Source organism: Glycine max, chromosome 5, assembly GCF_000004515.6.
Source record: "Glycine max cultivar Williams 82 chromosome 5, Glycine_max_v4.0, whole genome shotgun sequence".
Classification (NCBI taxonomy): domain Eukaryota; kingdom Viridiplantae; phylum Streptophyta; class Magnoliopsida; order Fabales; family Fabaceae; genus Glycine; species Glycine max.
Window position 1 is genome coordinate 31,675,614 of NC_038241.2, and position 25,218 is coordinate 31,700,831.

Below are 25,218 nucleotides of genomic sequence, written 5' to 3' on the forward strand. Positions count from 1 at the left end.
TGGTGCTTTAGCTAAATGATAAGAATTATAAGATTGATTTAATGGACGGTCGGAATGAGGGTTTAAGATTTGAAGGAAAAAGAAAAAAAATTATAGGTCCAAATCACTCAATTAATATTCTAACAATAACTAACAACTAACATCATTGACTAATAAATAAACAAAAGGATGAACTTCACAACTAAAAAAAAGTGAGTTTCATTTCTAAATGAGTTTAATGTTCGTATTGTCAATATAACTTTCAATGTATAATTATTTTTGTCATTTTAAATTGAGTTCCATTAGGATTTATATCAAAGAAAAAGAAAGAATCTTGATGACTAATTTAATCAACCATTTATTTAATAATTTGTTATCAAATGGGATTATTTTTAAAATAAATTAAAAAAATTATTTGGAGCTTATTAAAATAAACTTTAAAAGAACTTATAAAAAGTTTATAAATAATTTCTATAAAATTAAGAAAATGTTTAGATGAATTTTTATAAAAACTTATTTGAATACATGAAAACAATATATACTTTCTTTATAATTTTATTTTAATTCACTTGAATAAAATATTTAGTAAAGCTTACTATCAATTGATTTATTTCAACAAGTTTCATGATTAGATTTGTCATTTGTGATATAAATTTTTATGTGATAAGCATTTATAATAAATATTTCATTAATTTATTTGAAACTTTTGATTGGTCCAATCTGATTTGGAACAGAACGCGTAGCATCTCTTTGGTTTGATCACACGTAGAAACTTGAAACACAGTTCTTTCAGTTGCACTTACCAATGAACCAGAGAAGCTCTTATAATCTGTGAGACTGTGACAGTATCTCCGTTTGTTAATGGCATCTTTGTACGTAAGACTAAGCAGGAGAAACATAGTCGAACAACTACCTCGTATTCGCTGTTGCCATGTCTCAGCTTCTCCAACCCATAACTATAACTCGTCACCGTTAAACCAATCCAATAAAAAATTATCGAATCTGATTCGAAGTGGTAGAATAAGCGAAGCGAGAACACTATTCGATTCAATGAAGCGCCGAGATACCGTTACTTGGAATTCCATGATTAGTGGGTACGTGCAGCGGAGGGAGATCGCCAGGGCGCGCCAACTGTTCGACGAAATGCCCCGAAGGGACGTTGTGTCTTGGAACCTCATTGTTTCGGGTTACTTTTCATGTTGCGGAAGCAGGTTTGTTGAGGAAGGAAGAAGGCTGTTTGAGCTGATGCCTCAGAGAGATTGTGTCTCTTGGAACACGGTTATCAGTGGGTATGCTAAGAATGGAAGGATGGACCAGGCTTTGAAGCTCTTCAATGCCATGCCGGAGCATAATGCTGTGTCCTACAATGCTGTGATCACTGGGTTCTTGCTGAATGGTGATGTGGAGTCAGCTGTTGGTTTTTTCAGGACAATGCCTGAGCATGATTCAACCTCTCTCTGTGCTCTTATATCGGGGCTTGTTAGGAATGGTGAATTGGATCTGGCTGCTGGAATTTTGCGTGAATGTGGGAATGGGGATGATGGGAAGGATGATTTGGTGCATGCTTATAACACCCTGATTGCGGGTTATGGCCAAAGAGGGCATGTGGAAGAGGCTCGGCGCCTTTTTGATGTGATTCCAGATGATGACGATGATGGCAATGAAGGTAAAAGGAGATTCAGGCGAAATGTGGTATCGTGGAATTCGATGATGATGTGCTATGTGAAAGCGGGGGATATAGTTTTTGCCAGGGAACTCTTTGATAGGATGGTGGAGCGGGATAACTGTTCTTGGAACACTCTGATCAGTTGCTATGTTCAAATCTCCAACATGGAAGAGGCTTCAAAGCTTTTCAGGGAAATGCCTAGTCCTGATGTACTTTCGTGGAATTCAATAATATCTGGGTTGGCACAGAAGGGTGACTTGAATCTTGCAAAAGATTTCTTTGAGAGGATGCCCCACAAAAACCTGATCTCATGGAACACAATAATAGCTGGTTATGAGAAAAATGAAGACTATAAGGGTGCTATTAAGCTATTTTCTGAGATGCAACTAGAGGGAGAGAGGCCAGATAAACACACATTATCTTCAGTTATCAGTGTGTCTACTGGGTTGGTGGATCTTTACCTTGGTAAGCAGTTACATCAGCTTGTCACAAAGACCGTTCTTCCAGATTCACCCATAAACAATTCCCTTATTACCATGTACTCAAGATGTGGGGCAATAGTGGATGCATGCACTGTATTTAATGAGATAAAGCTTTATAAAGATGTGATCACTTGGAACGCAATGATTGGAGGCTATGCATCTCATGGCTCAGCTGCAGAGGCCCTAGAACTTTTCAAACTGATGAAAAGGCTTAAAATTCACCCTACCTATATAACCTTTATTTCGGTTTTGAATGCATGCGCCCATGCAGGATTAGTTGAAGAAGGGTGGAGGCAATTCAAATCCATGATTAATGACTATGGTATTGAGCCACGGGTTGAGCACTTTGCCTCCCTTGTGGACATCTTGGGACGGCAAGGGCAGCTTCAGGAAGCTATGGATTTGATAAATACCATGCCATTTAAACCAGATAAGGCTGTGTGGGGTGCATTACTTGGTGCTTGTAGAGTTCATAATAACGTAGAATTGGCCCTAGTAGCAGCTGATGCTTTGATCAGACTTGAACCAGAAAGTTCAGCTCCATATGTGTTGTTATATAATATGTATGCTAATTTAGGACAATGGGATGATGCCGAGAGTGTGAGAGTGTTGATGGAAGAAAAGAATGTCAAGAAGCAAGCAGGGTATAGTTGGGTAGACTGATTGCCAATGAGAACTTTGATGTTTTAGTAGGATTTCAATCAGCACTAGATGTCAGATCATGCCATTGTTAGAGATGCTTGCATTCAACTTAACCATGTTAATACTGTCAGATAGGAAAAATGATCTTGACTGGTTAAGTACATGTTGATGTAAAATTTTACACGTTGGTTTGACTATTGACATGGAAGAAATAGTGTGTCTTCTGGCAAACGTTCAGAGGTAAGAAAGTGGTAGTTGATTGTTATTCTTGGATGGGTGTATAACTCTGAATTTGTAGCTCACAGACAACTGTCAAAAATCTCATAGCTCGTTTCATGTTGCTTTTGATAGATCAGTTTTCCAGTGTCAACAGTACGTGATTTCAACCTTGGATGGCTGGAAGATTGGTATGTTACAATTTTTCAATTGCTCCTCAAATAATTTTTTTTATGAAATGTGTTTGTGGGACCTTATGTATGGAATTTTTAACAAACTGTATACAAGATGTCAATCCTGTGCTTAACTACATTTGGAATGACAATTTCATCATCAATTGCATTGCCTATGAGAAAGAAAAGAATGTAGAAAGGGAAACATCATGCAAATTAGTGTTTTGAGGTTTATGCAGCATAGTTCTTTCTTTCTTTTTTTTCTAATTTTTCACATGTCAGTGGACTGATTGCTGATAATAGTTTGGTGCCAATTATTAGGACTATTTTTCACTCAATTTTTGCTTCTTGAAGGAGATCAAACTTCAAATCCCAACCCTTCCATCAATTTAGATATGCAGAATATCATGACATTGGACCAAGAATGGAATGCTTTGGGTTATCATCAGAGAAAGCTGAAGTTGCCCGTGGAGCATGGTACAAGGTCACGCTGACAGGTTCTACAATCTGGATTTGCCTGCATATAAAGTGGTAGAATTTTATATGGAGGGCAATGAACAATTTACTTCAACAAGGTTCATTCTTTTAATAGAGAAAAGGTGCAAGATCCTTCTCTTTCCTTGATGTTAGATTTGGGAAAGTATGCATCTTGTGCTTAAAAGTGATTGTATCCCGACCAAATACTACCATTCCCTGATATTTATTTATTTATTATTTTTTATGAAGGGGGGTCGGGATCTTTAAATAGGAGATAGAACTGATTGTGAATATCTGCGTAGAAAGTAGAGACATTTGTTTTGTCACAGACAATGTGGTTATCTCAAACCAACTTTTTTTTAGAATAATAAAGGACTTCACAACATCCTCAAGTTGTCAGGGACTATAAGTTTGCTCAAAGAGATCCATGAAGCATATCTTGAAATGAGACGAGGCTTCTTCAATGTGAACTTGTCTCTAAAGTTTGAAGAGCATTAAAATCTTATCTTACCAAAATTTAAAGTTATATACACCCTTACTTTCTTTAGAAAAATTTACTTTAGAGGAGCTATTTTTTCCCCTGCAATAAAATTTTAACACATCCTCTTCATTGCACATTATATTTGGAAACCGCCAGAGCATATAGATGAGCTTAATGCAGAATTATGGATGCAATCTTTCTGTCCTTTCATGAAGCAAGTGATTGTAGAGTTGGCAAAGTAATTTGAATTTATGAATGATGGCCACAGGAAATCATTACCTGGATGCAGAAACTTAAATGTGCTTGGTACTTTGGTTCATATAAATATTTTTTATATATTTTTTTTCAATTACTAAAATATCACATTATTTTCACTTTGTATCTCGTTTACAAATATTGATATAAGAAATGATAAAAATATTTTAACTAAAAACGCCCTAAGCTTGTGGGCAGCTCATAGCAAATAGTAAAATCTTGGATGAAAAATAAAGCATCATTTTTCTCAGGCAAATTGCGGTTGACTTTCGCCAAACCCAAATTTAATCTAGGTTGAAAATTCCTTCATAATTTCTTTGTCAATTGGAAATCTGGCATTGTCTATCGGGCATATGTTGGAGTGGTTTGATTTGAGAAAATGCTTATAATTTTGATTTTCTGAAAATAGTTTTTATTTTTAAATTTTCATGATTTAAAATGTTCATTTTCACTTCCTATTTTCTATTTTTATGAAATGAAAGTAATGAAAATGTTTATTTCTGAATTGTAATTTATTTATTGTTGTAAGAGTTAATAATAAACATATTCTTTCATTTCTTAAATTGGGACGGAGTTGTTTCTTGTGAGATTACTCTCATTCATGCGATTGCTTTGGCACCACAGAAGACCAATAGAGATGCATAGAGGCATAAAATTCTTATTCTATTCTTTCTAAACTTTCAGTATTTAAACTTAAAAATTCAAATATACATTTATCCTCAACAAAAGCTGCTCCAACTTTATCTCAGGCACATTCATTCCTCCTCCATAGACAATTTTATTTCAAAAGGGTTGATCATATCATATGTTAGATAAAGCAACATGAAATTTTGAAGCGCGCGTAATCAATTGGACACTTATTTTTTTTTGCAGTAACAGGATCCAAACAGAATAGTAATAGATGGAAGAAAGTAAGACGAAAGAGAATCCTGTTAAAGAATTCCACACCTCTAGGTGTGACCTTATTTTTTTCGGGTCTAAGACGAAACATTCGCTAATTTAAAAACCTAACTCAAAATACTAGTGCATGTTTATTCATTGGGTTTCCGTTATATGGAACTCTTTGCCAATTCACTCTGGAAGCATATTTATTCAAATGAGTTGCCGTTATCATCTAATATAAAAACATTAGTATATGCTTCATCATATTATAATGCAATAGTTTAGGAATAGAAGTCAGCGCCTAGGTGCTTCAAGCCTACAATAACCAAAAGGCTATTTTGTAGGTGCAATATATGACACTTCAAAGAATGCTACAGTGCCTGTAATAAATTCTGTCAAAATAATAGCCATTATTCACTAACAACAGAAGTAGCAATTCTATCGCTTTACTTTATTCATGAAAAGGAGAAATGGTCTAGTTATCCTGGGTTTAACTCCAAATAGATTCACTTTGAGGCATATATATGAAATTAGCCAAGAATTATCCACTTCTTACAAGTCCAATACCAGTTGCTCAAGCTAACCCTTTCCTTATTTTAAAAGTGCAACCGCCACTGAACCGCCACTGAACCGCCACAACTTTTAAAAAATGCACATATTTCAATTCAAACAATCAGAGGGAAAAAAACCTTTCCTAACAGGAATCCTCCACCGCAGAGCTTGGTGTGTTATGAATGAAACAAAGATGGAGGCTGAAGCTGAAGCTTTTCACGTTAATTACAAATTTACCACTGCATTTTCCTTGTTTTCATTTTCAAATTACAAAGAAAACGTTGAAAACAAGCATTTTCAAAATTGGGCTTCATTTAAAACATTTCTTAAAATTTAAACAAACAAAACAGAAAGTAATCTTTTTCTTTTGGGGTGAGAGGAAGTTCTGATTTAACAATAATGCATTCAATACATAAAAACAAGACCTTGACACAAGTCAATTTCAAGACAAAAGATATAGTCAAATTGAACCATTGGTCCTTGTGGAATTACCGTATCTTATGCTTGCTATGCCTAAAAGCTATCTGTTTAAGATGATAACACATCCATGCCAACTGGTAACACACGGGATAGGAGAACAGTATGCTATTGAGATTTATTGATTTTGACTTCATGCTCAGATGGACAAGAAAAAAAAAATAGAAAGGATAAAAGACATCAGCCTGATAATAAACATATTTTAATGATCAGAGTTGAATGGACATTAATGATTCAGGTAAAACTTCCCTACTCTGTCAAATAGATCAATCTACAAACCAGACACTTCAAGAATTGTAAGAAGAGCAGCAAAATATCTCCAATTACAGACTATCTTTAATTAATACAAAATGATTTTCAATAACCAATATATCTCACAGAATGAAAATAAAGCATAAACGGCACATCATGCTTTTCAAAAAACTTTTCACTGCAATGAACATAAAACATAAACGGCTGTGCTACAGGAAACTACCAAGCAAGAAGCAACCCCCTAACTTTATAATCAAGAAGGCAGTGTAAGGTTCATATTCCTTCATCGTTTTTTTCCAGATGATGAACATCAAAAACATATATTGACTTTGTCTGGGTTACCTCAATGTCTGAGAGTTTTCCTTTCACACTAAAGAATAATTTGGCAAACTGAAATGTGAATACATTCAACCTCTGAACTACTGAGCTGGGGTAGAACTAGAACCAACATTACCCAAGCCCATCTTCTGCCCCAACAATGTTAGCTGCTCTACAAAGTCAACTCCAGTTAGCATTTCTGTTGTTCCATATATAATATGTTTGGCAGGTTGCTGATGTTGTGCAAGCTCTTGCAGACTACAATATTCAACGTAATTCCCACCACCAATCATGAACACAATTGCTTCCTTAAATGGTCCTTTCATATGGCTGCTACTTGCTCCCGAACCAGACTTTGGAGCACGGGGATCAAACGAGAGGTATGAATCTGTTTCAGGGTTTGGCCTCCCTTCAATCAAGGCCTCAACTGTCCTCGCCAACGCTAGCTGCCGGTCATTAGATAGAAGATTTTTTACACCAGCCGTCACTGCACTAATTGACTGTCCATAGAGCTTCTCAGCCCAATCAACAATATTACTTCTGCTGGCAGAATTTGCCGATGCCAACGAAACATTCAACGACTTGATCTTCTTCACATACTGAAAAGCAGCAGTATCAACCTCAGACTCTCTCAGCGCCGCTTCCACAGCTTCCACTTCCGACTGATTAATGGTTTCCGACGAAATGAGATATATGATGGCAAACCTAAGCTTATCCATCTTCGTTCCCTTCCCTTTGAGCACGCCAAGCAGGTCAGCCCGTTCAATGCCCCCTCTAACCATCATGTCATTCTCCTTCTTAGCATAAGAATCAAGAGACCTCTCCTTGATCTCGCCCAACAACACGGTCGCAATGTTGGTGTGCTTATCGATCACCTGCTTCCTCTCAGTCAACTCAGGCAGAGAATTCACAGCGTTCATCAAATGCTTCGTGTTCCCGATCAAATCCGTCCCATCAAACTCCGCGCCATGAGTCCCACCAGTCCTCTTGTTCACCTCATCCACATCCTTCTTATACTTATTCAACTGCGTCTCAATCTCCACCGCAACCTCCGGGAACTCCAACGACCCATTCGCAACCCAAAAAGAATCAGCACTATCCAACTCATAAGATCTCATCCCACCCTTCTCCCCCTGCACACTCAGCCTATTCAGCTTCAACCCCAGCACATCATGGACAAGCGGCCGGTAGCGAAAATCATGCTGAATTGCCACCGGCAACTCGAAATTCCGGTCGAAAATACACAACACAGGGCGCTGAAACGAGCTCACAAAGTTCCCACCCTCAGTAAACAAGTTATTCTTAGACAACAAGTGATCCCTAATCCGCTGATCCAACGCAGAAGCCACCATCTCCGCAGGGCCGCCACGCGGGCACCGAATAACCGGCACAACGGCCAGAGTCGCCAGCACGCAAAACAACCCACCAACGATCTTATCAACAAGCTCCTCAATTTCCTTGTCCCCAGCGGAAGGGTCGTTGAGTTGAACATAACAAGGCTTGTGGGCCAGCGAAAAAAGGTTATCCTCTAGGGTTACGAATTCCAGATACTGATCGTGAACCTTGGAGACTCGCTGAATCGAATCGGAATTTAGGGTTCCGGTGGCGAGGTCTTCGAGGAGGGGGCGAGGGATGGAGGTGGAGAAGTTGAGGTGGAGGCTCTGGTAGAGCGATTTGGAGGCGTCGGAAACGATGCGTTGCACGTTGGGTTGGTTGGGCTGGACGAAATAAACTGCGGGAACGTCGTGAACGGGCTTGCGATCCTTGTCGATGAGGAAGTAGAGGGTGACGCCGTGCTTGCGGAGGTCCTTGACGTGGATCAGAGGGGAGAGGATGTTCTGGCAGAACTTGTCGTAGATGAGGATCTTGTAGACCTCTTCGTTCGCGGTTCCGGCGGCGTTTAAGGGCTGGTTCAGGTTCAGCATGCGCGCGATGCATTCTGAAATGCAGAGATCATTAGTTAGTTAGTGTAAATATGCAAAACGACGGTGCGTTTTGGGAAATGCAGAGAGAGAGAGAGATCGGAGTTGAGTATTACCTGTTTGCTTCTGACGGAGATTCAGAGACATGATGGCTGTTGTATTGTTGGAGGAGCGATGAATTGGGATTGTGATGACGGTGGTCTGTGAATGATTTAGGTGAAATTGGATTGGAAATGGGATCTGGATTCAGATATATACATTGGGTCTTGCTCTTCTTATTACTTCTGCATCTAATTGCAGTCATTTTTTTATTTAATTTTATTATGGACATATATTATATTAGAATTTAAAAAAACTTTTTTAGTATAAAAAAGTTGTGGGAATTTTAAAAGTGAGAATGTAAAGATTTGTTTAAAAGATTTTTATGTGTTGGATTTTAAATTTAAATTTCAATGAATTTATAAGATTTAAAATAACATTGGATTTGAATTTTTTTTAAAAAAAATTGATGAAATTTTAAAAAATATTCAAAATTATAAGAGATTATAAAAAAACTAATAATCTACAAAAAAAAATAAAAATTCCCGTAAACAATATAACCAACCTTGATTCTTGATTTTTTTTTTCATGAAAAATAAATGATTAGGTTTTGGTTATTTAAATGGCAAAGCAAGAATGACATGATTATCAAAGTAAAAAACAACATCCACAAATCACAAATGAAGGCACACTCCAAGAGAAGTGTGAATATAGCAAAAGCCATTTCAAATAAATTTTTTTATATACCTGTTAAAGGGACTTGTTATTTCGACCTGATACACTCCCCTTTATATTTTTTTTTTCCAAAAATATCCTAAAACTTGATATTCACAATAGTGGTCATTTTGCACTCCCTTTTTATATTTTTTTTTTGCCCTCTTCAACTGCATATCACACCCCTCCGCCTCCCCCAGTCTCTAATTCACACCACCAAACAAGTTTGTGCATCCTCTTAAAGTGCTCGACCATTTGCAAATTGAAACGGAAATGCAATATCTCTTATCTCTAAACAAACATACATACCTATTTAGTCCATAATTCATAGGTAAAAAATAATTACAATAACTATAACACAAAAAAGGACTTTTTTTTATCTCCAATTTGATTTGTTCTCAAGACAGACTTCAAAATTACAATGATTTTCATTGAAAAAAAAAAAGAGATAAATGCTAGGATAAAAAAAATTCTAGAACCAAAATTGCATCCAATTCCCAATATCGTGAATGGCAAACTCAAAATGACACTATAATGTTGAAAGAATATGATTCAACAAGGATAAGTTACGTACAAATATTATTATAACTCTTGTTTATTAAAAGAATAAGAAGCAAATAAGAAGCAAATAAAGAGACTAGTGAGAATTGGTATTCAAAGACACCTTACGGATCTGCTTTGCAAGGAGTCCAAAGCTTTGTTGAAGAGATTTTGTTTGACGTTTTAGTGTTTGAGAAAATCGAAGTTCTGTTTGATTTTAATCTTGATTTTCATTTTCAACTTCAACCTAGACTTGCAAATGGTGTTAATAATTTTGAAGCAGAGAGGTGATATCTAGAGGCTAGCACGACGGCTCGGAGGGGTGCAATTGGCTGTTTAAGAGGCCAAAAGAATTACAGAATGGGGAGTGCAAAATCACCCCATTCAAAAGGCCAAAGAATTAGAAACAGGGAGTGTAAAATCAACATGTCATTGAAGATTAATTTCAAGGGTATTTAAGAAAAAAAATTTATAAAGGAGAGTGTACTAGTAACAATGGAAAGTGAAAATAGAAACTCCTGTTAAAAGGTAACTCCCTCAAAAGGAAGACCTATTCTCTTAGCATCCGTGTCTTTCTATTTGCAACTTCCAAATAGTTTTGAAAGTTCCAAACTTCTTGTCTGCTTTCAAATCCTCTGAGGCTTATTTGCAGTTAATGTTTTTCTTTGTTAGGGATCAAGATAGTCTCAAGTTGTGAAAAAAAATTGCATCAATCTGATCCATTGATTTAACTTATTTTATGATAAATTCATCTTTTAAAAGTGTAATAGTAAACTTTAAAGGTGAGATTAAGGAGTGCACATCCTCCAATTCATTTTGAAACTGCAGGGGATCCTATTTCCTTTCTTTAGTGATCTCTCGATTAAAATTATGAGTTGGAAAGTGCTTATCTATGGAATAAACTCCAAAATAAGAACTGTGAAAAGTGAATAGACTCTTTCATTATACTGTAACTTATCTATGGAATAATGAACTTGAAGCTCTTAGCAGAAGAAACTAACTAACTAAACTGCATGAGTTTTCTCTTTCCTCTGCAAAAGTTCTGCAAGTGTTTAAATGCCTCATAAATGCAACAATAAAGGACATGCAGTATTTTGGTCATTCTACGTATGTTTACTATATTTTTCTCCCTCATGGCTAGCAACCTATCTTAATATGGTATCAGAGCTCTTCTTATGAAGAGTTCTGTTGCGCTACCAATTTCACTCTTTCGTTTTCCTCTTTCTCAACGTTATTCACCATGAATGAGTTACTACTGAACTCGGAAAGCTATCTTTACCTCCATCCAAGTGAAAACCCAGTTGTTGCACTCGTCTCCCCAACTTTGGATTCCAGCAACTACTATTCATGGAGTAGGTCCATGATAACAGCATTGAGCGCCAAGAACAAAGTGCAATTCGTGAACGGAAAAGCACCAGAGCCACTAAAGACTGATAGAACGTACGGGGCATGGAGTCGCTGCAACAACATGGTGGTGTCCTGGTTAGTTCATTCAGTATCCATTTCCATTAGACAAAGTGTTTTATGGATGGACAAAGCAGAAGAAATTTGGAATGACTTGAAGTCTCGATATGCACAAGGGGATCTTCTAAGAGTTTCTGATCTTTAACAAGAAGCTTCATCCATCAAACAAGGTACTTTTTCGGTTACGGAGTATTTTACAAAGCTACGCGTCATATGTGACGAGATCGAAAATTTCAGACCCGATCCCGTCTGTTCATGCACCGTTAAGTGCACTTGTTCAGTCCTTACCACCATTGCTCAACGAAAACTAGAAGATCGAGCCATGCAATTCTTGCGAGGGCTGAATGAACAATACAACAATATACGATCTCATGTATTACTCATGGATCCAATACCTACAATACCAAAGATTTTCTCGTACGTGGCACAGCAGGAACGACAACTAACAGGTAACAACTCTTTACCAAGCTTCAATCTTGAAACTAAAGAAGATCCTTCCATCAATGCTGTTAAGAGCGTTTGTGAATTTTGTGGACGTATTGGCCATAATGAGAGTGTTTGTTATAAGAAGCACGGTGTGCCTCCGAATTATGATGGAAAAGGCAAAGGGTAAAATACAAGAAATGGGAAGACATGTACCTATTGCAGGAAACTTGGCTACACCATAGATGTTTGCTACAAGAAACACGGGTATCCCCCAGGATTCAAGTTCAACAATGGCAAAGTAATAGCTAACAATGTAGTGGCAGTAGAAGGAAAGGCCACAAATGACCAAATACAGCGCCAAGAATATCAAGAATTGGTTCGTTTTTCACCTGAGCAGTACAAGGCATTCCTGGCTTTAATACAACAGCCATCTGCAGGAAACTCAACATCCACCAAGCCTCGGGTCGCTTCCATTTCATCTTGTTCTAGTAACGATGCAACAGGTATAACCCTATCTTACGAAAAAGCAAACTCTACCTCCTGGATATTAGATTCAGGAGCCACTGATCACGTTTCCTCCTCTTTAACAAACTTTCACTCATATCATCAAATTAACCCCATCACGGTTAGATTACCAAATGGCCACCTTGTTCATGCTACCCACTCAGGCACAGTACAACTTTCTGCATTCATTACACTGATTAATGTCCTATACATACCATCCTTTACTTTCAACTTAATTTCCATATCAAAGCTTGTGTCTTCTACTAACTACAAGTTAATATTTTCATCAAATATTTGTATTTCACAGGATACCAATACCAAGGCGAGGATTGGTATAGCTGAAGTGAGTCGCGGTCTCTATCAGTTCACACCCGAAACAACAAAACCACATACCATATGTTCTGCTATTACTCACCCAAAATGTAAAGTCATTCCCATAAACCTATGGCACTTTCGTATGGGCCATCCTTCCCTCGAAAGGTTACAAGCTATGCAGTCTTATTACTCGTTTTTTAACAATAATAAAAACTTCATATGTAATACATGTCATTATGCAAAGCATAAAAGATTACCTTTCTCTTCCAGCACCTCTCATGAATCCAATAAATTTGAGCTTTTACATATCGATATTTGGGGGCCTTGTTCAAAGACATCCATGCATGGGCATCACCATTTTTTAACTATTATAGATGACTACTCTCGGTATACATGGACTCATCTCATGCACACAAAAGCCGAAACACACAAAATCATTACTGATTTCATTGCATATATTGAAACTTAATTTGATAGTAAAGTTAAAACTATAAGAAGCAATAATGGAGCTGAATTTCTTATGCATGATTTCTATGCTCAAAAGGGTATAATCCACCAAACCACTTGTGTCGAAACCCCCGAGCAAAATGGCATCGCAGAAAGAAAACATCAACACCTCTTGAATGTCACACGAGCACTCTTATTTCAAGCACAACTTCCACTTAATTTCTAGTGTTTTGCATTACTTCATGCTGCATATCTAATCAATTGCATTCCTATTCCCTTTTTGAAAAACAAGTCTCCTTATGAAAAACTATATGTGCATCCATGTGATATTTCTAATCTTCGCGTTTTTGGGTGCTTATGTTACATCAGTACTCTTCAGAATCACAGACAAAAGCTTGATCCTCGAGCACACCCATGCATTTTTCTTGGTTTTAAACCACATACAAAAGGGTATCTCGTTTATAATCTTCATTCTCATAATATAACTGCATCTCGCAATATCGTTTTTTATGAAGATCATTTTCCATTATTACATGAACACCAAGACTCCAATAACACGCATACTCGTATCTCACCAACTCTCTTTTCCAACAACACTGAAATCCTTGACACTATTATAACACCCACAATCAATCTAAACAATCCTACCCCCCTCACGATACCAACTATCAACTCACTTTCCTCACCTACTCATAACCCAAACCTACGTCGTTCTACGAGAACAAGGCATCCACCCACATACCTCCAAGACTTTCATCACGCTCTCACTTCCCTTGCTGATACCACCTCGACCAAGGTTAAGTACCCTCTTCATTTTGTCTTGTCTTATTCTCATTTGTCTCCTTCTCATAAAAACTTCATCATGTCTATAACCGCGTCCACTGAACCCAGTTCATATGCTGAGGCTTCTAGATTTGACTGTTGGATTAAAGTCATGTAGGTTGAGTTAAAGGCTCTTCAACAGAACCAAACTTGGATTCTAACTACACTCCGACCACACAAAACGGCCATTGGTTGTCGCTGGGTATACAAAATAAAGCACAGCGTTGATGGAACCATTGAAAGATACAAAGCGCGCTTAGTTGCAAAGGGATACACTCAGATGGAAGGCTTGGATTTTCTCGATACATTCTCCCCCGTGGCCAAGCTTACCACTGTCCGGTTACTCCTTGCCCTTGCTGCTCTTCATAACTGGCACCTTCGACAACTGGATGTAAACAATGCTTTCCTTCATGGGGATCTTAATGAAGAGGTTTATATGAAGCTCCCTCCAGGACTTATTGTGGATAATCCCAACCTTGTTTGTCGCCTTCAGCATTCCTTATATGGGCTCAAACAAGCCAGTCGCCAATGGTTCACACGGCTTTCGTCATTTCTTCTCTCCCAGGGATTCCGTCAATCCTCAGTTGATCACTCGCTTTTCTTATATTCTGATAATGATAATGATATAACAGCTATTCTTGTTTATGTTGACGACATCATCTTGACAGGAAATAATCTCGAGACTATAGCACATGTTACCAAGCTTCTTGATCAAACTTTCAGCATCAAGGATCTTGGTATTCTGAAGTTCTTCCTCGGTCTCGAAGTTGCTCGTTCTAGCCATGGTATACACTTGTGCCAAGGCAAATATGTTCTGGATATCTTATCGGATTCCGGTATGCTTGGTTCCCGTCCTACTTCTACCCCTATGGATTACTCTACACGCTTAAGTGCTTCCATGGGAACCCCACTATCAGAAACTTCTGCTTCTTCATACAGACGCTTGATTGGACGACTCATATATCTTACGAACACACGACCAGACATTGCTCATGCCGTTCAACAACTTTGCCAATATATGGCTAATCCCACTTCCACGCACTCACAAGCTGCTTTTCAGGTCTTACGTTACCTCAAAGGAACTCCGGGTTTTGGCATCTTCTTCGCAGCTCAAGGTACACTCACTCTCAAAGCTTTCAGCGACTCCGATTGGGCAGGATGCCGCGACACACGACGCTCCATCATCGGCTTCTCAGTCTATCTGGGTGAGTCTCTAATTTCCTGGCGGTCCAAGAAGCAATCTACGGCCTCTCGCAGTTCACCTGAGGCGGAGTATAGAGCCTTGGCTTCTACTACGTGTGAACTTCAGTGGCTCACTTACCTCCTTCATGATTTTCGGGTCCCCTTTCTTCAACCTGCAACTCTCTATTGTGATAATCAATCCGCCATTCAGATAGCCTCAAACCCTGTTTTCCACGAACGAACTAAACACATTGAAATCGACTGCCATATCGTGCGAGACAAAGTTAACAAAGGATTGCTCAAGCTTCTTCCCGTTTCGTCTTCAATGCAGCTTGCCGACATCTTCACGAAGCCTCTTTCTCCTGCTCTTTTTCATGGTTTATGTTCCGAGCTGGGAATGATGAACATCCATTCCCAGCTTGCGGGGGGCTCTTAGCAGAAGCTTATGTACGTTGGTTAATTAATTAGAAGTTTGTTCATTAGTTAGTTAGTTAGTTAGGCAAAAAGCTATTAGAGTTAGTTTCCTAATGTAACTAACTAAACTGCACGAGTTTTCGTTTTCTCTTTCCTCTGCAAAAGCTCTACAAGTGTATAAATGCCTCATAAATGCAGCAATAAAGGACATGCATGGCTTTATATAAAAAAAATTTTAAAAAATACTTTATTTAAGTTAAAAAAAATAGTCGTCTTTAAGGATCAAGATAGTCTCACGTTGTGAAAAAAAATTGCATCAATCTGATCCATTGATTTAATTTATTTTATGATAAATTCATCTTTTAAAAGTGTAATAATAAACTTTAAAGGTGAGATTAAGAAGTGCACATCCTACAATTCATTTTGAAAATGCAGGGGATCCCATTTCCTTTTTTTAGTGATCTCCCGATTAAAATTATGAGTTGTAAAGTGCTTATCTATGGAATAAACTCCAAAATAAGAACTGTGAACAGTGAATAGACTCCTTCATTATACTGTAACTTATCTATGGAATAATGAACTTGAAGCATCTGAAGAAAACTAATTTTACGCTATACTATCGTTAAAACTAAAGTCCAAATTGGCCAAGCATAGTGTTGATTGATTTCTTCATGTCTCTCTTTCATATCATCCTCTGTCATGCTCATGCATAAGTCATTTAAGCATAAGAAAAATGATAAATGCAACACATATTTATCCTTGTTTTGTGTTTAATTTAAATAAGAGAGTTGTACGAATCAAACTCCTAACTACTTCGATACTGTGTCCGTAACAGATTCCATTAAGAATTATCTTCTGAGTTTAGAAAATAATCGGTTCATTTGGTTAGAAAAATATTTTTCATTTGTTGCCATGATATGCAAACTTCAATATTTCAGTCTAGGAGTGAGTATGGTCCAATCCGACCGCGAAGTTGATTTGGACGGATTCAGTCTTTAAAAATAGATTTAGTGTATTTTTTTAGGAAAGATTTAGGTCCTATTTTGGACTATCGAACTTGGTTTAACATCTAATATTCTCTCAGAAAAATATAAAGTTTTTTTGAATAATTTTGTATCAATAAAAAACTTTTATTTAATAGTTAATAATTTTATATAACATGATATTATATTTATGATAAAATTATTTATTTAAAAAATATGTTGTAAAATATACCTCAATTTAAGTTTTTTACTTCTTTTATTTTACAATTTAATTATACAAAAAATAATGTTTAATTATTATATTGTGTTAAAAACTCAGACCCGCCTGGTGTTGTCCCATGTATTTTGGGTCGGATCTAAAAGAATGGCCTGATAAAAAGATGGCAATTGCTTTGCCCACCCAATGTTTTTTCTTGTAGACCCAACACTTTTCGTTACTTCCAAAATCAACTCTGACAAATTTATGGATTTATAATCCGTATGGATCCATACGGATTTGTAATCTGTATGGGTCCATACAAATTTTTTTTTAAACCTATGACTTTTAGGTTATTAACACGATACTTTAACCAATTAAGTTAATAGACCAATTATGTTATAAAATAATTAATGTTGTTATATATAACACTAAAATTTAGAATGTATATTTAATGCACATGTAAATTTATATAATAAATTTTGTGACAATTAATTTTGATGCATTAGATATATTAGAAGAAAATTAATTGTCACAAAATTTATTATGTAAATTTACATGCGTATTAAATATACATTAAAAAATTTAGTGTTATATATAAAGACATTAGTTATTTTATAACATAATTGGTCTATTAGTTTAATTGGTTAGAGTGTCATATTAATAACTTAAAAGCCACGGGTTTAAATTGCATGGGCCATTAATTTGTAAAAAAAATTATTTTTTTTAAAACATGTAATTCACATATTGCCAATCCGTAAGCTTGTGGATTACAAATTCGTAAGTTTGGCAGGGGTAATTTTGAAAAAAATTAAAAAGTACTGGGTGCACAGGTAATTTTCGGGTCCACAAAGTAATTCCCTAAAAAGTTTGGGTAAACCTGGCCCAATCTACCATATGCTCACCCCTAATTCAGTCCCAAGTGATTTTTGAGTTTCAAAAGATTTTTATAATTTGATAATACGTCTGAATCAGTTTGCAAATCAACAATTTTTTTAATACCAAAAGATTTTTTAATACTTGTAAATTTTTTTATTTATTGAATATCACCAAATTTGAACAATCGTTTTTATAACTGTTTGATAATTCTAAAAATACAACGATTTGTATCTCTGCCATTGAAGCAAATTTGCAATTTCTCCACCTAACATTGGTGCCATATGCGGAAAGTGATTCTAAAGCATCTTAAGTCCTAACCCCGTAAAGTCGAGATTAAAAGTAACTTATAAATATTTTTGTTCCTTAATCCTTTGAGGCATTTTTAAGGACAAAATTATAAATCTCAAACAAACGTCAAAATGGACAATATTTTGAATATGATTACTTGGTAGTGCTGGTGTAACGTAAGGATCTTTTAAGATAAAAACATAATCTTTTAAAATCTAAATTAAATACGGTAAGATATTTTTATCACAAAATAATATTTTAAAATCTTAATAAAATGCAGCCTTAAAGATTTGGTTTAGTTTTTTTTATAATTTTGTTTTCGTTTAATTAATTGTTTTTCAAATGTTTGCACCAACTTCCTTTGGTTTTTATATCTAAAATTTGTAACAAATGTTAACCAATATCTTTAAGATATTGATTAAGAAATTTAAAAAAAAATTATTGAGATGTCCATGACATTTTTACATTCTCTTGTAATATAATATAAATATTTTTCATTTTAATTTTTAACTAATATTTTAAGAGCATAAAAAATTATTTAGGTTTTACTCTTTAGTCGAATAACATTTTCTATATTTTAACCCTATGCTTCCATTGCGATCTTATATCATTAAAAATTTAAGAGGTTGTTTAGTCTTGTTGTTTTCTATTTTTATTTTCATTGAAAATATTGAAATCACTAATCTCATTTTGGATAAAACGAAAACACGGTGACAAGAAATATAATTTTAAACAAATCTAAAAATACATTTCTGTTTAAAAACACATTTTTAGTGTTTTTATTTCTTAAAAGCAGAAAACAAGAAGTTAAACTAAACATATTTTTAGAATTATAATATTTTGAAAATAAAAATAATTTTCAAAAAATAAAAACAAAAAATAAAAATAGGAAAAAAAAACAGAAAATGAAAATAAAAAATAAAAATGCAAACCAAACACATCCCTAACAAAACCAAATCGTACAGAAGCATTGTTGCTACAGAAATTAAAATATAATATTTTTAAATATATAAAATAAAACTAAAAATTGGGACCGAGACCAAAACATTAACGAAACCTTTTTTGTTCATCTTGTTGGGAACTAATCATGCATAGACAACGGATGGAACGAAGCCCACGAGGTTAGTAGTATTAATTAGTGTGTACTTTATCTTTTCGGCCAAAAGGAAAATGCCTAAACCAAACAAATACTTGAAGCACAAGCCAAACGATGTTTACAATTACAATTTACAACACAACAACAATACAAGGTGGCAGTGGTGACTGGTGGGTGAAGCAGAAGCACACCACATGAAACCAAAAAACCCAAATTCAACACCGCCCTTTTAAGTTTTAATACTTTTCAGAGTCCCACCCTCACACAAGTTCATTCTTTTTTTGTCACCCTTTTCCGATTACATCCTTGTCCTCTTCTCCAAGCAATCAAAAAATCTTCTTCTTCCTCTTCACTGCGTGCTCCTCTGCGTGAAACTAGGACAACCCTTTTGGCCTCTTTCGCTCTTTGCCTCCCAAAGTCTTTAACTTTCTCATTGTAGCTCCGTACAATGTACCCCATGTCACTTCGTTGGTCTATTTCCTCAAATTGAGGAACAACTAGGTGGGTGGTGCTTGGTTTTTGATGATGGCTGAGAATGTTTGACTTGTGTTTCCCACAAGTTTGATTCTTTTGTTTTGTTCTTTTTTTCCTTTTTAATCCTTCAGTTTGATGGTTTCTTAGTTCTGTTTTTCTGCCTGTTATACGTGGCTTGCTGCTCCTTTTTGCTGTTCTTCTCTCTTGGTTTTTGGAGGATTTATTAAACCTTGATTGTTTGAAGGTTTTGTGGGGTTCTATTAATGACTAATTATATTGGATTAGACACTAGGCTTGTGATTACATAGGGCAGGGAATTCTTATAATATAACATTTTTTTTGTTGTATTCTGTGTCTCTGATTCAGAAGTCTCCATTAGCCTATTTTCTTTTTTGATAAAGCAAATTGCTTCATGTGACAAGAACTTGAGAGTTGAAACTGAAATCAAATCCTTGATTATTTTGAGGGCACAATGGTTTAAGTGTGTATAGAATGGGGGATATTGTTCTTGATTGAAGTTCCTTCTTCATCACCAAGCCTTCAGTGAGTTGTGTACATGTGTACATAGAGAAAGAGTGAACAGTTTCTTATTGCAGTGTGCAGAACATCAGTTTTGATCACTTGTAAATTGGGAATTTGGATTGGAAGGCTTCAATTTGTGAATAATTGTGAGAAGTGGGTTATTTTTGCAACAATGGTTTTAACAGAGTGATATTATGAAATATTGGATTGGTCATTCAGAAAAAGAGAAAGCAATTGCTCACATAATTCAGACGCTTATACTGAAACACAAATTGACTCCATCCGCAAAAAAGGATTGATGCATTTGATATGAGTAATGGAAGGAAGTGATCATTCATTAGTACCACAATGGTTGAAAGGCAGTGGAAATGATAGTAGGGTGGCTGGTATAAACAACCAATTCACATCATCACCATACTCTGGTAATTATTTATGCTTAGTGCTGAATACCTGGTTGTTAATAACATGTTCTTTTGTTTTAAAAATAAAAGAAGGAAAAGTAAGAAAGAAAAAATTGAGATCCCATTTTTCTTTTCTATCCTTTAGTTAAAAAGAAAAAGAAGTAATATGGGGCAGGAAGTAGCTTTAAGTTTGATTCATGATTGTATCCAATTTTCCATCCATTCCCATGAAAAAGTGGGAAATTCTCTTGAATATTTTAATGCTTGATAGGGCATTAGAAAGGAAATTTTGTTGCACTCTTATTTTCTTCAACATAAATTTTGGTCTGATGCACATTTGTTTCTTTTTCTCCTACACATACGAGTGAAGTTATTTCAAAGTGTGGCATATTTTATGCCAAAAGTGAAACCTTTTACTTTGATTCATCATGTATGTATGATATTTTTAGTCACCAAATGTTTTGTCTGGCAAGATACTGTCATCCAATATATGGCATCATGGAAATAAACATCTATGAACAGTTCTGTTTGTTTCAAATATCCTTCCTGTGTCAGATCATATTGCTTATTCTGGTCGTCAATGGAGTTCTAGTAGCAAAGGTCTTGGCCACTCAAGGTCATATAGTAGTTCTGAGAGAAGCTGGCAGGATACAGACTGGGAGAAAGTTGATGGTAATGGCCTGACCTCAGTATCACATGATATTCTTATGACAGTTGGAAGCAGTATCAAGGCTATGACGATGCATCAGTATAATGTTTCTACAAGCACATCTTCTATTACTCTGGGCACAATGGGCCTCAGTATGGCCGAGACATTGGCTCAGGGTCCACCTCGCTCTCACTCACCACAAGTGTGTTTGATGTTGAATTCTATTTTAAGTTGTTTGTTGAAATGTTTTCAGAATTTCAGTACTCTCATGGTGTATTTTTCCTTACAGTTATCTGCTAGTACTCAAAAGCTTGAAGAGTTGGCCCTTAAGCAATCTAGGTTATTAATCCCTGTGACACCATCCACACCAAGATCCCTGGTAAGGTGTTTCTTCTGCCTCTTTTTTCTTAAATAATATAGTTATGAAAGGCATTCCCTTTTAATTTATATTGATTTATTATTTCTACACCTTAAGGGTTTTATGTGCAATAGAAAATTTCATGGTACATCTATATGTGGCATCATGATTGATGTTCCTCCTGAGAATCTGCTAAACTAGCAACACGTCATATGTAAAATATATTTTCTTCCAGTTTTCTTGTTCTATGTTTTAGTTATATCTAATTGATGAATTATTTTGGAAGTGTTAAAGAAATATGTACCCATTTGCGGTGCTTACTTTTGAATGATTTTAGTTTAGATTTATTTAACTCAATTTATTGTCATTTGCCTTGCTAGAAATAAATATTTTTCTTATTAGTAAACTGTGGATAGATGATGTCGTTCTCCTCTTTACTCTCTAAGGGGAAGTATATGACATCAGATACAATGGCTTTATGCTTTTATAATTATCTTTGATTTTGAACTATTGTGGAGTTGATAGTTGTAGTCCACGTGACATGATATCCTTAATTTTCTTCTTTGTATATCATTCCTTTCAATGCTCACTTGCACAGAAAGAGTAAACACATGAAAATTAGATAAGAGTCATAAGACTATAAGAAGGCTGCCCTGCATTTCTTCACCCCTTCCCACTTTCCCCTTATTAATAAGAAGGAAAAATCAAAGGAATAGTGACCCAACTATGAGGGGATAATACACCAGACATTTGTTAACTGAGGTTGGATTGTAATTGCTCTAAATTTCAATCTACTTTGATGCATATGCTTATTTTCAATCAACACCTTAATCAATAAATAGCTTACCCATGAAAAGTTTAGGAGTACAACCTGAATCAATTCTGTGTAATAATGATTGCTAGAGATTGAACTCATGCAGTGTATAAAGACAAACACACTCAGTTGTCTACTCTAATCTCCCATTTGGGAGCACTTACAGGTTTTTAATGCTATAACTAATTTAGGCATGGAGGTGGTGAGAAAATTTGATTACTCTCCCTTTCAAATATCTTGGGAAGAGGGTGATAGGGATTATGGTGATGGTAACCCTATTGTTGTAAATATTGCTTATTGTTTATTTTTGCAAAAAAATCAGTATTAAATCTTAAGGCCCTAAATATGTTACAGATTTTGACTTTTGACTATAAGGTCTTGCGGTATTTAAGAACTCATATTTAGCCAAACACAGTCATAGTCTCATTAACATTGGTTATAAAGTTATCTTTCTTGTTTCACTTCTGAAACATCTAAGATTTTTATGTGATACCTCCTTTACTGGACTGGCCTGCATAAAACAATGTCTAGTATCTTGTTCTTTTCAACTTTATCTTTTCTGTGTGCCCAATTTTTTCTTTACTTAATCCCTTTATATTTTCTGATTTGGATTGTCTCTCTCTGTTGTACATGACCAAACTATAACAGTTGAATTCCTCTTATGTTATGCTTGATTTATGACCCATACTTTAGCAAAAAAACTCCTTATCCACTGTATTTTCTAATATATGCTATGCTGGGAGCACCCTTAATACTCTTATTTCTTGGAAGTAAGCAACTTTTTAGACAAGTCTTGTACCAAAAAATAAAATAAAAATTAAGCTCTTAAAACTTGCATGGACATCCATGAATTTGTGGTCTGCTATGCAGTTTAAGTTAATAGCTGTAAGGAAAATTAGCATCACTAGCTAGAAGTTAATTATAGTAGGAAGTATTTGATATATTTCTAACTTAGGAATATACATATATATATTGTAGGTTTCTAGCTCCTCAGAGAAATCAAAGGTCAAGACAGGGCAGCAGCAGTATCCCTTCTCCCATTCACGTCGACCCAATCATTCTTTACATGGTGCTCATCTAAACTTAGATATACAGAAAATTAGTTCTGGTAATTCCCTTAATGTCAGTACTTCACGAGAGTTGAATGGTGTGTCTTCAGCTTCAAAGGACAACTTAAGTCCCAATAGTAGAGTAGTTCTTAGTCCAGTTGGTGCCACTAGATCCACTTCTATATCTGCTCCCTCTAGGAGCTTAAGTAACAATTCAACCCCTTCTGCATGGATAACATTGGAAAAGAGACCTACTTTTCCTATCCAGAGCAGGAATGATTTCTTCAAGAATCTTTCAAGGAAGAGTTCCGTGGAAAAACCTTGTTCTGATGTCTTGCCTATTGACATGTCTTGTGCCTTGGAGAAGTCTGAAGCCAGCACAAGGAGTGTCTCTAGTTGTCCCATTCTGGAGTCCAGAGATGCCTCTTTAGTGGATACATCCGCTGTGAACATGTTGACTGACTACGGCTCCACAATTACTGAGAATGGCAATGCTGCCAATGAACCTTTGAAACTTTCAAGCAGCAGTGACAAGCAAGATAGCAGCAACCCATTTCCTTATGCAGATGAGGATGAGATTGCATTTTTACGTTCGCTTGGCTGGGAGGAAAGTGCAGGAGATGAATATGATGAAGGCCTCACTGAAGAGGAGATACAAGACTTCTATGAAAAGGTTATTATTCTTTTGGAACTTTTTTTTTGCTATGCTTAATTTGTAATGATGTTTGCAGTTAAATGATTTCTTTTATGACCTATGCATTTGTTTCCTCATGCAGTACATGAAATTGAAGCTGTGATCAAATATTCTCCAACATATGCGTCAAAAACACTATGCATTACACAGCCACTTGACTCGAATACTGGGGGATATGGTGGAGCGCCATGAGTAAATTATGTTCAAAATTTAGAAGCATGATATTGCAGGATTTGGAATATGAAAGTGATGAGACAAAAATGTGCTTTAAATATCTCTTTAGGAGCATGAGTGTTTAAATTAGTGGAAGTTGGCTGTTAGATAAGGAGATTTTCCTTTTGGTTAATTGGAAAGCTCTATCAGAACAAGGCTACTAATATATAGGCAAAGCATAGACTCTTTACTAAGAACTAGTGAAACAATCATGCTGGATATAACTTCTGAGCATGAGGAGAAAATGAAGATACCAAAGATGAATTTCCTTTTGTTTAATAGGACCCTGCTAGTAGAATAGTATACAGTGAAACAAAGAAGAAGAAAAAGAGCATGTGTTCTTTTTTCTTTCCCTCTCTGATCTTTTAATTTGTTTTCCCTTCCTTATTATTGATATTTGTTAAAATATATACACTGCTACAGTTTCAAGTAGGATTATAGAAACCCCCACACTTGATTAATATTAGAAAAGAAAAAAGATCAATAAATTCGTTGATTTTGTTCTTTCCTAGCCTTTAGTTTTCTTCTGAAATAGTCGTGGTAGTGCATCCACTTATCCGTATATGTAAGACTTTTATGGTGACAATGCCTTAATGCCTTATTCTGTTTTCTTTATTTTATCTTTGTATCATGAATTAGAACTTCCATAATCATTTTATTTGTGGTACTATAAAACAAGCTTCGATACCAAAAGTAAGACTCCCGAGCCGCTTTATTCACCATCTATATAATAATTTCCCCAAGTATGATTAATGATGTTTTTTTGTACGAAAATTATTTTCTGACATATGATTAACAATTATTGAACCGTTTTAATTTCATATAATTCAAAGGATTTTGCTAACCAGTAAGGACAAATAGTTAAAGAATTAAAATAAGAAAGTTTTTAAAGTAGAAATTATAGGAGAGTGTAAAACAAATCAGAAACAACACAATCTTATACATCCTAATAATTATTTTT

At 35.6% G+C, this 25,218-nt stretch overlaps 3 protein-coding genes across 4 annotated transcripts; 2 read left to right on the forward strand and 1 right to left on the reverse strand.

Moving 5' to 3' along the window:
• Positions 1–716: 716 nt before the first annotated feature.
• LOC100818060 (pentatricopeptide repeat-containing protein At1g62260, mitochondrial) lies at positions 717–4,389 on the forward strand. 2 transcript variants are annotated; one of them, XM_003524041.4, is made up of 3 exons: positions 717–3,009; positions 3,121–3,176; positions 3,513–4,389. In XM_003524041.4, exon 1 carries the CDS (start codon positions 841–843, stop codon positions 2,788–2,790), a length of 1,950 nt encoding a protein of 649 aa, XP_003524089.1. In that variant the 5' UTR covers positions 717–840; the 3' UTR covers positions 2,791–3,009; positions 3,121–3,176; positions 3,513–4,389. The 2 variants fall into 2 exon arrangements, with proteins under 2 accessions (XP_003524089.1, XP_014631115.1); XM_014775629.2 differs by having other exon boundaries at positions 3,126–3,176.
• Positions 4,390–6,596: 2,207 nt separating this feature from the next.
• Positions 6,597–9,054, reverse strand: LOC100818953 (SEC1 family transport protein SLY1). The gene is made up of 2 exons (XM_003524716.4): positions 8,891–9,054; positions 6,597–8,791 (listed from the first exon to the last, which is right to left on the reverse strand). Exons 1-2 carry the CDS (start codon positions 8,919–8,921, stop codon positions 6,954–6,956), a joined length of 1,869 nt encoding a protein of 622 aa, XP_003524764.1. The 5' UTR covers positions 8,922–9,054; the 3' UTR covers positions 6,597–6,953.
• Positions 9,055–19,049: 9,995 nt separating this feature from the next.
• On the forward strand, positions 19,050–24,605 carry LOC100819133 (uncharacterized). Its single transcript, XM_003524042.5, has 5 exons — positions 19,050–20,501; positions 21,036–21,331; positions 21,419–21,508; positions 23,280–24,023; positions 24,127–24,605. Exons 1-5 carry the CDS (start codon positions 20,396–20,398, stop codon positions 24,145–24,147), a joined length of 1,257 nt encoding a protein of 418 aa, XP_003524090.1. The 5' UTR covers positions 19,050–20,395; the 3' UTR covers positions 24,148–24,605.
• Positions 24,606–25,218: the final 613 nt, after the last annotated feature.